Source organism: Pezoporus wallicus, unplaced genomic scaffold (assembly GCF_028554395.1).
Source record: "Pezoporus wallicus isolate ANWC-B61680 ecotype Strahan unplaced genomic scaffold, APGP_CSIRO_Pwel_v1 contig_3952, whole genome shotgun sequence".
Classification (NCBI taxonomy): Eukaryota; Metazoa; Chordata; class Aves; order Psittaciformes; family Psittacidae; genus Pezoporus; species Pezoporus wallicus.
The window spans coordinates 14,234,608-14,250,917 of NW_026635034.1; the positions used below are offsets into that span (position 1 = coordinate 14,234,608).

Consider the following 16,310-nt stretch of genomic DNA (forward strand, 5'->3'; position numbering starts at 1 on the left):
ATTCATACCTTCCTGCCACTAAAACAATAGAACTATTTTCTGCCTAGTTTAAAAGAAATAAAAAGAATTACTAGTAAAATTGCTTTTAATACTAACTGATCAGGCAGCTATACCGCCTAATACTGGGCAGCAGACAGACTGAACAGCATGGGACACTCTCACTACAGTCAATACAAGCACAGACAAATAAAACCAGCAAACTAGTTGGTCACAATTCTAACTGGTCCCTTCTGTAGAAGCCCAATTCATTACAGCATCATCTATTTCTTAATAACCATGAGTTACATGTTCTGCAGATACAGAAGAAAAATTGGGGAACACAGGGAAAATAATTACTACATGGTATTCATAACAGATTAAATGTGAACAAATTACTATAACCTAATTAAATGCTACTTGTTAGCAGTGCACTGAAACTCAGCACTGAAAACTGCAAACTCCCCAAAGCACATGAAAACCCTCCATTAACCTAAAACTCAGTGAGCAAGTTTCCACAATTCCCCCCCAAACTGTAGGTTAAACTTCTAACCCAGTGTTCTGTTCTTAACAGCAGGGAAAGCCTCACCACTTCTTTCTACTCGTTACCTTGAAAAGATGTAGAACATCATCCACATCTTCTGCCCCTGTCCATTACCTGCTTTTACCCCTCCCTCTACTTGGCAATCATGACATTCAAAGCAAAGACAGCAAAAAGGAACTGACAGCAGGAAGGAACTAAAGTCCAACTTGAGACAATTTTCCATGCAAGATCTGTTGGTTCAACTGAACCTGCCGGAGAAGGGTAGGCTTGTAATAGGCATACCAGCTGTACAGCAAAGATGGTGAAATGGACAAGTGAACTTTAAGCCAACAGAAATACTGTGGGTTTTGTTTTAGTTAAATGTAACTTTTTAGACATATTAAAAGGACATAAAGCCTTTCTGGATCTTAATGTCAAGTATCCTTACGAATATCACAGTAGAATCAGATCCTTGATACTATTAGCCAGTTATTCATGACTGTTCCAAGAACCATCCTACCATCACTAGATCATGTTTATCTAGCATGCCAGTGCATTGCCTACTCTTTACATTCAGATGGGAGTAGCAATCACATACAGTCTTATGAATGAAGGCAACTTGTGCCACAAATAAAAATCTAGTAAAGTAGAATCTTTGTAATATTAACTGCATTCAAGTATTTTAAGAGTACCTGCACTAGTTTTAATACAGTCACCTATATGCACACACCTGTGTACAAATGTGCATTTAGAAGAGAATTTTCTTTCTATAAAAGAACAAGGCAAATACATGTGCACTGTCATTACCAGACACAGGAATTCCTTCAAAAGCATCCCATGAAACTTAAAAATTACCTAGTCTTCCAAAGTCTCCTTCTCCCCATGTATACAGCTCTCCATCTTCTGTAACAGCAGCGCTATGTCTGTACCCAGCTGACACACACACAACAACCTACATGACATCCAAAAATGAAAAGGAAGTTTTGACAGAAATTGAAGAGCAAGTCTGAATACTTACGAAAGTCGAGTTTTAAAAGCAGGCTATGTAAAATCTACTTATTTGCTCATGTGGAACAAGTACACACGCAAATTAATTTCTGCAATCTTTTCCATTTAGTATTTGCTAAGTGAAATCAGTACACAAAGAAACAAGGTTATATATAAAACTGGTCACAATTTATTTATCAAGGAAACTTAACAGAATGCTATCCTAATCTTACTGCAGCAAAACGAAGTATCAGCAAATGTTTAGAACACTGACCAAAGCAGACAGATATGGAAGAGAAGGCCTTGCAGAATAATACAAAGCCACTTCTCAAATTAAGATGCTGTAAAGTTGAATATGAAAAGTCCTAAAGTTACAACTAACAAAAGCAGCCTCTCCTGGCATGTCACTACAGTTCAGCAAAAGCACGTGAGCCAGTTTTACTCTTAAGACTATGAGAAGGTTAAGTGACAATGCCATTGTCCAAACCACATGCCTAAAGGCAACTGTTTTAGTGCACTGCTGAAAGCAGACCCAGCTTCAAAGAGGAGTTAGAAACAACACAGAACTTTTACTTAACATTTCATATGTTTCAACTTTGACACAACATCACAACGAACACAATAAAGCCAGGCGCTCTACTATTTAAAACATACCTTTCCTTGCAGAGGACCCTGAATAAGTTTGGGATATTTCTGAGTTGAACTATTTCCATGTCCCAGTTTTCCATAGTCACCATCACCCCAGCTGAAGACTTCCCCTTCTGTGGTAAACGCTAAAGTGTGACCATCTGATCCTTTGGAAGATGACACTTTTTTAATAGACCTATGAGGCTCAAAAGTCAATTTTTTCAATGTCGACTGATTATTGGAGTCACCCAGTCCCAGTCTCCCATAGCTGCCTTTACCACAGGCTCTAACAGAACCATCCGTAGAAATAACAAAGGTACAATATTGTCCAGCTTCAATCTATAAACAGAAAGGTTAAAGAAGTAAAAAAGAAAGATTAGATAAATGTAGAATTCTCATATGGATCCAGAAATCTGGATTTTTAAACAGAATGACAGGCTGCTTCACATAACCCTTTCATATAACATAATGTAAAAATTAAGGCAAATTCAGTCCTCAGCAAGAAGCAAAATTGAATCTCTTGAAAAATATGAGTAAATCTAATCAGTATTTACAGTCTTTTCTTCAAGAAAAGAATCTGGTTGATTTGTATTTCTTCTAAAGACTACAGAACTCAAGTTGCCTTCAGATCTCCAAGTTGCATGGATGGAGATAGACAATCTTTGAAGATACCTTAACTTCTTAAGATTAAAAGGACAAAGCGACAGCTTCATAAAGCACTGCAGGTTTTGCTTAATTCTAACCAGGCTCAAGTGGTAAGATTACCTAAATCCACTACTGTTTTTGAGACTATCTATTTTAATTACATAAACACCAAGAAATAAAAACAAAAGTTTTTCTGAAGGTAAGAACTGTCTCTACTGGAAAGTCAGCACAGAGCTGGAGAATGACCTAACAGCAAGCCAACTAATCCTGCAATAACCTGCCATAGGACTCAATGCACTGTAAGTGCAAAGCAGGTTCAAATCTGAAGCATAAATACACTGCATACCCACATCACAAACTGGCCTGAAGGAGGCACTAGGCTGCACTGTGACAGCCCTATTTACTGGGAATTACCTTCTTCATACAGACAAATCCTACAAGATTGCTGATGAAGGTTAAAGAAAAAATTCTTTATCCCCATGGGAAATGACATGAATTTGTTGCATGAGTGTATGCAGTAGTATTTAAAGTGTAACCCACTGAGATGGCTCATTCCACCCTTGTATATTAGGGGGTTGTGTTAAAGTTTTCTGAATACATAAACATACTTTATGATGCCCACAGTCCACTGCCATATAACATAGACAGTAACATCAACAGAAACAATTTCAGAGTATGCACCTAAATTGTCTGGGGCCAAAAAAATGCTTTTACTTAAGTCAACACTGCAAAGCCAGGATAGCAACAGAAAAGCAAACTGTTATATTCTGTGCCACGCATCACTAAAAGCACTCAGTTGCAACTGCAGAATGTGTGACTGCGAGCAGAAAGAGCACCCTGTATTTGGATTTTCAGAAAGCTAATTAAGGTTGCTGTGCCAGCAGTTAGCCAAAAAAAAAGCCCACAAAAAATAGAGGCAAACAAATTTGTCTCTGCAAATGCTTTTCATAGCAAGTTAAGGTAATTCAATTGTTCTTTTTATATGATATTGATTTCTGTGTGCCAATAAAAACAAAACAGAGTGGTTTTTCCAGCCATCAATAAAAATAATGAGATTCTTTCAATAAAATAACTTGTGTGATGAGTGCAGAGTATTATACCTTCATTACAACTTGACACTCAGAAATAAAGTAACTAGTTTCCAATTTTATGCTACAACTATGAAGCTGTTAAATGTTACATAGTATACCACTATAGGTGTCACTCACTGTCTGTGCATCAGAAAAACTTGGAGCAAGCTTGGGCTGAAGTATTTTCTCTTGAGTTCCTTCTACCAGTTGATGACTGCTGTTGCTACCCCAAACATACACTTCGCAGGTCTCAGATACAATGGGAGCATCCCCTGTTTGAATGCTGTCAGGGCTGGCACATGTCCTTGAATAGTCTGATGCCATTCGACAAACCTATTAAAAAAGAGATTTATTACATAGCAGCATTTTCATTTCTTTCCATATAGTCACAATGTTTAATGCAACTTTAATTTCCCCTCAATGATTCTTTGCCTAAAGCATAAATCGTTCATCACCATATCATTAGGTTGCCCAAACTACTTTGTTTCTCTACATCTTAATTATTCACCATTTTTTGTCCTCCTCTTCTACTCCAGAATAACTCAGCAGAGACTAGACCATACCCACACGCACACACCAATCAGAGGTGTAACTACAGTTACCTGAAGTCAGGGTTCATTTCAAGACATACCTCTTCAAACAAACACAGTGCAGCCTCGTAAAGGGAACATAAGCCATCAGATGTCCTAGTTGGCTCTCTCCATTGACTTCGATCAGCAGAGGATCCCTACAATTTTTAAATGTTGTTATTATGATAAAAAAAAAATGGATACAGCAACTGTGCACCTGTAGAAAATACATCAGGGATTTGTTCCGATAGCTGTGCAAAATTAAAGCTTTTCCTATAAGCATAAGTACACTACCTTTCTCCCCTGAGCTGCAATATCTGCATATACTCTGGGATAACAAAAATGTCACCAGTGCTAGTTAAACATTCTTATTTAGTCATTTCTGTGAAAATACCTGAGTTTAATTTCTCCTAAACATTTTTCTGCAGTGCACATCATTGGTATTTAAAGAAATTATTATTGAAAAATGACTAATAATCATTTTTGTGTTTACGTAATTTCCATGTTTTAGTGTCTAAATGTATACCTAGTCCAGAACCAACACCAAATAAAATTGCCCATAAGGACTTTCAATCCACTTCAGATCCTGCCGCTGCCATGCTCTTCTCATGGTCCCTATTCTTTATATTTTTTAGGTTTTTCTATTTATGTTTATTGGCCAACATAAGCCTGAGCGAAAAGAATTACGTCAGAGGAAAATGTCATTCCTGGTTTCAGTCTGAGCACAAGGCAGAAGCCTGCCACAGCTCCTGATTGCATACTGTGCACTAACTTCATAGCTTTCAAAAGAATATCCATCCAAGACTAGAAGTAAGCACTCAATATACAAACAGTGTGCCATACTTCCAAACAATTCAACTCATTTGCTGATTGTATTCATTTCTGAGCAGTAGCAAAACCACTAAACATCTCAACTCTTACTGATCATTCAAACACATAAAGGAGAAGTCCAGGCTAACTGCAGAACAAGAACATGCAGCAGAAGTAGCTTTGACTAGGAAACAAGGCAGCCTGCAAAACTTGGATTTCTAAGCAAATTCAGCCTATAATGGTTCCATATTTTCTCACTTTTTTGCTATGAACTTATACGTAAAGTGGATCAAGTACATCCTTGATTCTTTTCCTGAAGTTAAAGCATAACACCATAAGTGACAACATAATGACTGCGTTTGTGTTTCATCTTTACCTACAAGGAAATGGGAGGGCAGTGAAGGGAAGTGAGGGCAGTGAGTAACCCAGGAAATACTGTAAGAAAACATTTTACAGAAGAAACCCCCTTTTTAACATTTTAAGCAAGCTGTTCAGCAAACCAGCATTCAGTGTTGAGAAACTATTTAAAGTTAAGAATGAAACTACATTTTCAACATAGAAAAAAAACAAAGCTGGTATACCCACCAAAGATCGTCGCATCTGTGTTAATATGCTCATAAAGCAGTCAAAGCTGATCATCCCTTCTGGACTTTGTAGCAACTTTGTTTTCTCCATGGTGTTTACTACAGCTGAAGCACCTAAAGCCATTTCTATCCATTCAAGAAGGTATCGCAAGGCACCTCGTTGGGCAGCCAAACCAAGAAGCAATTCAGAAGCTAATCTACGACCTAAAGTGTCTGCCCCAGAGTTTGGAATTGTTACTCCTTTAAGAAATGTTGTTACTTGTGATAAACAGTCCAACCCCATTGGTGGAATCTTGCTTTCATTTGCTAAAGATAAAGGTGGCAAAGAGCTTACAACTTCTATTGCAGTATGGATAACATCATTGCAAAGACTGAGGCCAGGTCCTGACGCTGGCATCATCCAACTTTGTCTTAGCAGTGCAAATAACAAGCTTAATCCAGTCCGAACCCCCATTTCTATGAGTGCATCTGTACTTGACCTTGGACGTTCACTGACAGAATGCACATCTGTGGATCCAGAACTGCTCTCTGGTGAATGCTGCTGTTGTTTCACCTTACCCTTATCATGATATTTATTAGAAAGTGCATAGAAGACACGCTGCAACACAAGAAGACGTTTTCGAAGTGCTCCAGCAAATGGAGAGTCTGAGCATACCATCTTCGCCAGTGCCAGCTGGCTGCTAAGAAGGGCATCCAAGTAGTGGTCCTGTTCATCACTAGATAGTGATTCCCGCTCAAAATCTGGTAACTGAGGTCCTTTGAGGCACAGAACCTGCTGGGGCAATGGCACTACTTCTTTATTGCTGACTAACTTAGCGTACAAGATAGAAACTCCCTCCCTTGTTGCAATAGATTCACTGTCTTCTGTGATCCAGGAGCTGTTTAGATGTTCAAGCCATTTCAGCTTCACAGGCGGGACCATAGCTGCCATGTTGGTTTACTCCTTTGCCATCAGTCCTAGAGATAAAAAACAACCTGTAAGTGGGTGTACAATATTATCTACAGAACTTGTTACTCACAGTATGACAGATCCTAACAACCCTTTTATAAAGTAAGTAGCCTTGTGTTTCCCCGATGCGCAGCCACTACAAACCTCTCAACCATACTACTCAAACATGCAAGTGGAGACATTAAAAAAACAACAAAAAAAAAGATGCTGTAATAAACTACTTCCAAAAAATTGAGGTAGTGCAAGCTTACAAAAGAACTGTATGTTAGGAAGACAAAATTTGGAGGTAAAACAGGGGAAAGTTAGGTTTTAGTTAAGTTTTGAGAGAGCTTCTCCATCTTGAAACCAACAATGTAGTATTGTGACTAATAAGCTAGTAAAACAATGACAACACGAAGTGCAGGGGCACCTCTATCACTGTAGATCAGCATGTTACATGTGAAGAACTGTATGCTTGAAATTCCAGGTAAAACATGCAAGCTTTTGCAATTATGGCATAAAAAGTTCTCCAGTAAGTAGAGAATCTATTATTTGGTAGTAGAAGAACCTAGTAAATCACAGAAGGATGAGTCATCATGAAAGAAAATACAATGCTAAGGAGCACTTCCAACAGTGTGACAAGCACTTCCATAACGGTTGGGAAGGTTAGGGAAAGGAAGCATTTTTACAGAGTTTTGTAAAATGCTGATCAACCAGGTTAAGCAGATGAATTTCTATCATGAACTCATAAAAAACTGACACTGGACCATGCAGAGAAAAAGGTTATTCCTCTCATCTACCCTAACAGAGAAACTAGCCTCAAAGTCGGACTACAAGTGTGACTTGTCAGTACAGCAAATCAAAATAAACACATACAGAATAAAAACTAAATAAAATGAAATCTGATCTATAAAATACAGCAGAGAAAAAAGGTGGGGTAGTGGCTAAATAAGAAAAATGGGAATATTCACATAAGAACATGGGTATGAAACAATCACAAATGCATTTAAACTGAGAAACTCAGAGGTTTGTTCCCAATTTAATTCTGTAATAAGTTTCTAATGGAAATAGCAAACCCTTCTGAGAAGGAATACAGTAACTTCTGATATATAAGACAGAGAATTTTTCCAGCCTCGTGTAGTCATTCTTCTAAGAAAATATTTATCTCAGGTTAACAAAAAGATCTTCCCTGAAGAGTCTTATCACAAAAATAAATCCTAACTAATCTGCAGCAAGACCACAAAATGAAATTTCTTCCAATTCTGCAATACTTGAGAATAGTCAAGTATTTACTAGTTATTTAAGAAGCGCCCACTGCTGTCTCAGTGACTGCTCTGTCACACACAGATGAGGATTTATTGGGAAGACCGTTCCAAATCAACCCAGCAATGCACGGCATTCCTTCTGTGTCATGACTTCTTCTAAGTACTGTGGAATTGCATTTTAACCTAATGAGGTAGCTACTCCGAAAAAAATGTTAACTGCTGAACAGTCACATCTCTCCTGTAATGACAAGAATTTCCATAGACCAAACACCAAGGAAACAGATCTGACAGCATTCTCCCAAGAATAAAGTAATGACTAGAACTCCTGTACTTTACATATTGTCCAAAGCTCAGAAATGGAAGATGTTAGTATACTTCAAAAAATTATTCTAACCAAAACCAGCAGCATATGCACTGGCTCCCAAAGACAGCCAAGTCTGGTGTTTACACCGTCTGCAAATGTTGGCCTATATGAGACTAAGCTTAGATAGAAGCAAAGCTTGCATTAGGATAGCTACTTAGAAGGGCTTATTAGCTCAAGCACAGAACCAGTGTTGACACAGTCATACTCTTTTTACATGATCCAAGCTAGTTCACATACCTTAGAATCACAGAATCAACCAGGCTGGAAAAGACCTTTAAGCTCATCAAGTCCAACCATTCCCCCAGCACTGCCAAGTTCATCACTAAACTACATCACTGAGGGCCTCATCTACACGAATTTTAAATACTTCCAGGGACAGTGACTTCATCACTGCCTTGGGCAGCCTGTTCTGATGCCTGAGCACCCTGTGGGGAAGAAATTTTCCCTACTATCCAGTCTAAACCTCCCCTGGCACAGCATGAGGCTGTTTACTCTTGTCCTATCAATTGTTACTCCAGAGCAGATACGAGCCCCCTCCTGGCTCCATCCTCCTTTCAGGTAGTTGTAGAGAGCAAAAACCCTGAGCCTTCTCTTCTCCAGACTAGCCCCCTCTCCACAGGTCCCTCAGCTGTTCCTCTTCACACTTGTGCTCCAGGCCCTTCACCAGCTCCATCAACCTAGTCTGACCCCACGCCAGCACCTCAATGTCTCTCTTGCAGTGAGGGGCCCAGAACTGAACACAGGATTCAAGGTGCAGCCCCACCAGTGCCCAGCACAGGGGGATTATCACTGTCCTGATCCTGCTGGCCACACTACTGCTGATACAGACTACAGATAACCTTGTTGCTGTATGCATCATAAAACTTTTCAATCCACTTCTCAGTTTTTCCTTTCATCTTGGAATTTCAGGCCAGTCTGCCAATACCCAAAGACTAAAAAAAAGGAATGCAATACAGTTTTAGAATAACTATCTTTTGGGATACTTAAAAGTATCCCAAAAAATTTACAGCTACTCAAAAATGAACTGAGGCCTTCACTGCTAGATCCCATTCATAGCTCTGGATCAGAATCCTGGCATGAGTCAGGAAATCTACAGAAGAGTATATACAGATTCCGCAATGAGTATTTCATATTTATACATGTCCCATGGATTTCAAAGACTCTCTAATCTCTTACTTGCAACCAAGCAGCATATTTCAGTTCTTTGTAACTGGATTTAAGATACTTATTTACCAACTTACATTTCTCCATTCCAATCTCAATCTCTCAATCAAATAATTTCTTGCTCTTATTTTGCTTAATATTTTTACCTTCATAAACACAGTATTTTCAGTAAAACACTCTTGAATTCAAGAGCAAAAACACAAACCACATGAACTTCATGCATGTGAAATAACAATGAAGTCATTAAAATCAACATCTCTTAGTTAACTTTTATACAGTGTTCAAGTACTGCAAAAGTAACAGTATTAATAACATGACAAAAAAAAAAACTAATTCAAAAAACAAACACTGAGTTTGAAAACTATGTTACAAGAATGCAGGCTGAGCACAACCAGCTGAGGCCAGGCTTCTACTGAGGCTAAATCCGAGACATTTTTGTTTTAAATTAATAAATAAAAAGAACACTGTGCTCCCAAAGAGACACTTGAGTTAGTAACTTTAATACCAGTAGGATTCAGTACTCCAGTTTCTCCAAGAGGATTCTTCATGTCAATTGTACGTTTTTGTCAAGCTAACATAGCTTAACATGCAAGAAGGCTTTTGAGAAGCAAAAGAGTGTTTTCAAACTGCTATTTTTTAAAGAAGTGCTGTTTAAAGTATCCCACAAATGCTCTACCTCCTATTGTACAAACCATATCTGTTTGACTCCCGTTGTATAATCATAAATCATGGGTTACATAGGTTCTGAATGATCAGTTTCTCTTCTTTGACCCTTCAAGTTCTATTGTATTACTATTTCACTAAAAAATGATATAGCATTCTGAGGGAGAGGGTTTTGTTCTTGGGTACTCTGAGCCTTACTTCATCTAGCTTAAAACTGTATCGCGAAGGTGGGGGGTGGGGAAGAGGGAATCTCTCTGCCATCTAGTGACAGGATGTGCTTACTACAGCAGTAATGCTTGTAGTGAACTGGTAATACATAACGCAACTCGTTCTCTCTTCCTCTTGACATTTCACGCTTAAAAAAAAATAAAAACAAAAATCAGAGAACTACAGTAGAACTTTTCCTCCAGTTTAGCTGCAGAATGTGCTGTTAAGCAGCTGCTTTTATAGACATATTTTCTCTAAAATAGATCAGCACCTTCACCAAAAGCCTTATTTGAGCCTCAGTGAGCCTTGCCCAAGTAACTTGAGTTGTATTTCAGCAGACAAATCCCTTACACATGTCTTCCACAGAAAAACTGGAGCCACAACTGTGAACAACCGTTCAGAGGCAATGTGCATTCTTTGTATTTCAGTCCACACACGCCTTCTGTTTACTCACACTACAAAACACACCAACAGCTCAGACTCCCAAATCAGTCTGCGATTCTGTGCATACATGAGAACCTAGCTACACTAATAATCTCCCTGGAAAAAGACTCATACATTTGCTTTGTGTTATGTTTACAGCAGCTATTCCTCCTTCTGAGAATATAAAACTTGCTCATGTACCTCCAAGTTACAAATACTGCTGCTTTTCCTGAAAACTGACATATTAACCTTCCCCTAGTATGCATTCCCAACAATAAAGACCATCTCTGCATGGCGCACAAGCACAGCAACTACATGTCACTGAAGTTAACCAGAAGCTAGACAGCAATGGCCAGCATGGTTCATAGGTAGGGTTCATTTCCTCCAGCTCATTGCCTGAGGACCACAAATACGAAGTTTGTAACTGCCTTGGAGCACGGGCAAGGTCATTTCATTTCAAATACAGGCAAAAAAAAAGATAACACACATGCCTTTGAAAGACCATGTGAATATCCTCAGTGATATTTTACTACATCTAACCACTCCAAGGTCAATTGACAATGTGGAAGGTACCAATTGTGCAGCATGGCCCCCATGGAGTACCACCAACTTCCTGAACAAGCTGATCATACAGCCAAGCACAAGGAGAAAAGGCAGAAACATGTGACAAGAAGCGGAGAAAGGAAGTACTTGCTGCAGCAGCAGCACAAACCTAAACCAGGCTGAATGTATAGCAATAGCTTTAGAATATTTCAACACTGGAACACTTAAAATGGTTTTAATCCAAAGTTCCACTCTCCAAGTTCCCAGAACTCTCTGGGATTTACAGAACAACCCTTCATGGATCAAAAATCTAGGAACATTTCCAGACGTTTTTAATTTAGAGTTATTAGACAAAGTTTTGCTATTTTCTTTATATAAGTGTGTCTGTCCAGCACCAGGTGGAGAAAAATCTGGTCGCACTGACAAAACACAAAGGACAAAAGCCCAGCTCTCCTTCCTTTAGTCCTTGTTTTCCTCACCCCCTCAGAAAAAAGAGAAAGAAGTCACTAGTGAGAATTTGCAGCACAGATCATTTGTCATATCTTTTGGAACCACAGTTCCTGTTGGGCAAACAGCCATTTTGGGGGAGTAAATGCCTACATATATTTTACTGTTGCTGATCAGTAAGTGAACTAAAATGGACTTAAAACTCATAGCTGAACAAGCATTAAAAGAAAGCATGACCAATTTTAATATCTATTTCAAAAGCTTACTCTAGGGAACAGTTAGGACAAAATGAAGGTATGACACTCTAAAAAAAACAAGTTCTATGTATCCTGGATGTAAAATTGTTCTCGTAATAGCAGTGGCAGCAACTAGAGCTGCAGCAGAATAAATGTGAAGGTAACTAAGACTGCCTTCAGCCTTTGTTTCCCAACTCAGAATTCAAGGCTCTTTGTGATAAAGTTAGGAACCAATGCGGAAAACCTCTGCCTAGGAGCTGACTCAGAGAAACAAATAATTTAGGAACACATTTAAGTGGAAACACTAAGCACAGCCGATGAAACTGTGTTACACCAGGAGTAAACAAAAAGCATGAGAGAAAGTAAAGCAACGATACAAGCATGAGACTACATTCAGCAAAACCCAGGGCAAGGCCAAAGGTCAACTGCATTCCTTACAAACATTTTTTAGTACAAAAGAATTTGGGTATTTCTTACCCAACTTAATGCCTGCCAAGAAAGTGCTTTTCATTAACAAGAGCAAGGAAGAAGATTCAAAAACCTACCACTTGGCAAACTATTGGCAGTTGTAGAAAAAACGAACTGCTGCTGAACAGAACGTGAAGAAAAGGGATTTGTCCATCACCCTCTTGGAAATTACTGTTAAAACTTGGCAGGGGAAATGATGCTTAATAGGACTGTAACAGTGCTGCAGACTCCACAACTGAACTGAAGAAAAGGCTCAGATTCACCAAATATTCTGGAATATTTGCAAGCTGTAGGACAAAGCTGTTGGTTACTTTTCATTTCAACTGGGACATTAACTGCCTTCGCTACAGCTGGGACACTAACTGCTGCTATTTCCCTTACATCATATGAAAGGGAATGAGAAGGAAAGAACCATAAGATGAAACCTGCAAAACCAAAACCATCGTGTTCAAGGGGAGCTAAGAGTAGAACATTTAAATAGCAAAATATGCTTAAGAGAGCTCTCTTCTAATGCAGTAAGAAAGATAGACATTACCTGCAGTATAGACAAAGGTTGGGTTTTCTGTTTCCTTTTATCATTTCACCACTTAAAGTGCACTCAAAGACAAACCTGCAATTTCCAAAGCTACTCGTCACTGCACAGCGAATGACCATCCCCCTGCATTTCAGATTCCATGTTTTCCAGCACGCAAGTACAAACCAGCTATCTCTTCTGGTCTGCTTCTGGATTTCCTGAGAATGTAAACAAACTAACACCAAACATACAAATTACCTAGTGCTATTATCACTCAAACTGTAAGCTCAGGAGGAAGTCTTCACATCTTGTAATAATTACTAAGCATTAAAAGAGGGTAATAGGCTGCATTTCAAATTCAAATACATCAACTTCCAAGCAATTCTAAGCACTATGAAATTATAATACTTAAATGGTTGACACACATTTCCCACATGGCCAAGAACTGAGAGAATGAAAGTCTACATCAACTTCCGTTTCCCCTTTTTCTATATACATCTGATCCTCTACTTACATGACAATTTAAAAGAGGTTATGGATTACTGTTAGATCAATCTAGGGGAAAAAAGCGAACACAAACCCAAGAGCTTGCAAGTGTTTGTCAGCAAGACAGAGTACATGCTAACAACAAGTAATAATTTAAGGTATTCCCTTCTGAGTTGAAATACAGAGAAAAGAAAAAAGTTGTTGTATTTCAAGGTGATTAATACAGTCTTTAGAGGCCTAGCAAATATTTTTAAAGAATGTAAAGTACTCTGTGTTATTAAAGAGTTTGGTTTTTCTTAACTAGGAATTAATTCAGCCTGAAACCATCAGCTACTTCTTACAGACGACTTAAGACATTCATTTTTGAGATGTAAGCTTGCCTAAAATAACTAATAAACCACACATATTAAAATCTGAAAGGCCCGCTGCAAGTAATCATTAAGTACAACAGACTGTTGAACTAACAAGCTTTCAATTAATACTAAGTTTATATGCCTAATGAAATAGGCCAAACAGCAAATGCTTTTACTGAGGAAAACTGCGTATTTTCTAAGGAAGTAAGAACCATCCCTGGATCTTAAATAAAAGACCGGAGATGCATATAACTGAATTTACAAGTTATTTTCACAAAATGGAAGTGAATGATGAAGTGATAAAACTATAAATACTACTCCTCTCTTCTCCCTGTCCCAATAGCACTTTAAACACTCAGAAAGAGGAACGTGATGTTGAAATTAAGCACAACTTGTTTATTTTATATATGCAATACCAAGCCACTGACTGTATGAGCAATACCCTGATGCAAAACTGACTGGGAGATACAGCAAAATCAGTATTCCACTGTGTTTCAGTACTTTCCTTATATATACACTAAACAAATTTTTTGGTATTTACTATAAATATCTCAGTATTTCATGCATATGAATCTCAAGCACAAGTAACTTCTGTGTAACAATTTTTTATTTTCAAAAGTGGAGTAATTCTTTCAAAATATCACAGTTGACATCAAAGTGAAATTATAGATAAAATTAGGGAAAATGTATTTTTGTGTTTGTATCATGTGCCATAAAAAAAGTAAAATGGGACTGTGAGATAACAGCTAAGTGTTTCCAGCAACTTACCACAACTGTCTATGGAAACTGTAGATTTTTCTAGAAAGGAAACAAAGCAAACACTAAAGAGTTCTCATAAATCTATTCGGCACTCTTAGATGTGAAGACTGTCAAATCCCCAAGAACTAATTTTCTTCATATTTTTATTACAGCTTCTAGAAACCAAGAAGTTTTACATCTTCTCACTTTGAGGTAAGTGGGACAGCTTTAATCAACTTCAAATACAAGAACAGCTCATTAGATGGGAAAAACCACTGCAGAACAGGTTAGTCACAGAAATTCTCAGCTTCAAGACAGTCAAATGGACTTCAGAATTTGGAAAGCGCAGTAAATAATTCTACATTCCAAGGGGTGGAAATAACAACAACAACAATAATAATAATAAAAATACTTTCATATGGGGTTGAAAGTCAAAGCATATAAGGTCATAAAGATCCTGGAAAGACCAGCCCTGGACAGAATGTATACACAACTTCCCAGAAGAAATTTCCACATTCTTCCCTTCCTAGGTCAGCTAGGAAATTATGGGAGATATTTGAATTTGTTCCCAAGAACTGCCTCCACACAGCTGATAAATTCATCCTAATGTAAGTAGACAGGAAGCCTCCCTCTAGGGATTAGATCTGGGGGATAGGGGAGGTGGGAGATCACTGAGAAGGTCCTGTGAACAGATCTATGAGAAAGGTGGCTGCAATAAATTAAAGAAAGGTGGAAATCGGACAGAAGCACACACCATAGCTTCTTTGTGAGGGAGGAAGAGGTAGACATGGAACAGCTCTAAGCAACTCGAAAGAGGCAGCTTTAAATTCCTGCAAGAACAGATTCGAGTGTGAGGCTCAATTTAAGAAAAAAAGAGGGCTTTTTGTTCTGTTTAAAAGAAGGTTGCACAAAATATCATTAAAAAGTGGCAGACAGGAATATTATCTTACTATTTTGAAAAGTTGAGAGTGTAGCAGCACAACTTCTCCACAAAATGTGGGTTTTCCAGAACACAGCATACACATTCAATTTATCAACAGACAGAAACCACCTAAGTGTGTGGAATGAAGGAGTTGATTTTAGGGTGCTTTTCTGTTTGTTTTAAGCAGCACTATCTCCAATACAGCAGTGCTATCTCATTGCCAAATGTGGGTAATCACTGGTATTCCATCAAGAATTTCAATAAAGCTAAAAGCCCACAGATAAGAAGGAAGAAGGCATAACTGCTGCCCAGTCTGCTAAAGGAAAAACAGAACAATCAGAAATCTTCAAGCTAAATCCTCAAGAACAGTGATTTCTCATTACTTGTATATACCTGAATCCTCCTGCTTAATTGTTATTTTACAACTTTTTTCTTTCCTCCCTGTGTGTAACGCCCAGACAAGTAAACACTGTAATACAGGGATAAAAAACAAACGTCATCTCCCATAAAGTGTTGTCAAATGGATGCAGTGAAGAAGGGGAAGATACTTTAATCCAGTCTCTAGGCATCATTCGCCACACTCCAAGGAGATTTTCAAACTTTAGAAAAATCATTCTTCCACTAACAGAATTACAAATTTCAAACTTTTCTTTACAAGTACTGGAAACACCACACCTTGTACAAGATCTTTAACACAAGTATCTCATCACAACTTATATGGAAGAGGGAGGTTCAACCATCAGGTCATTATCACAAACTCCTACAATTATGATGTATAAAAAACACAAAAGTCTCTTA

At 38.2% G+C, this 16,310-nt stretch overlaps 1 protein-coding gene across 10 annotated transcripts in view; it reads right to left on the reverse strand.

Annotated features, from left to right (window-relative positions):
• HERC1 (HECT and RLD domain containing E3 ubiquitin protein ligase family member 1) overlaps positions 1–16,310 on the reverse strand; it is a 95,992-nt gene that overhangs the window by 69,763 nt on the left and 9,919 nt on the right. For 5 of the 10 annotated variants that reach the window (XM_057399708.1, XM_057399699.1, XM_057399682.1 and 2 more), the window contains exons 1-6: positions 15,345–15,613; positions 5,793–6,748; positions 4,460–4,555; positions 3,967–4,161; positions 2,141–2,452; positions 1,355–1,451 (exon numbers count right to left, since the gene is read on the reverse strand). In XM_057399708.1, the coding sequence (XP_057255691.1) occupies positions 1,355–1,451; positions 2,141–2,452; positions 3,967–4,161; positions 4,460–4,555; positions 5,793–6,722 (1,630 nt within the window). In that variant the 5' untranslated portion in view covers positions 6,723–6,748; positions 15,345–15,613. Of the gene's footprint in view, positions 1–1,354; positions 1,452–2,140; positions 2,453–3,966; positions 4,162–4,459; positions 4,556–5,792; positions 6,749–9,224; positions 9,239–15,344; positions 15,614–16,310 lie in introns of those variants that run through there. The other 5 variants (XM_057399692.1, XM_057399715.1, XM_057399653.1 and 2 more) reach the window with 3 other exon arrangements.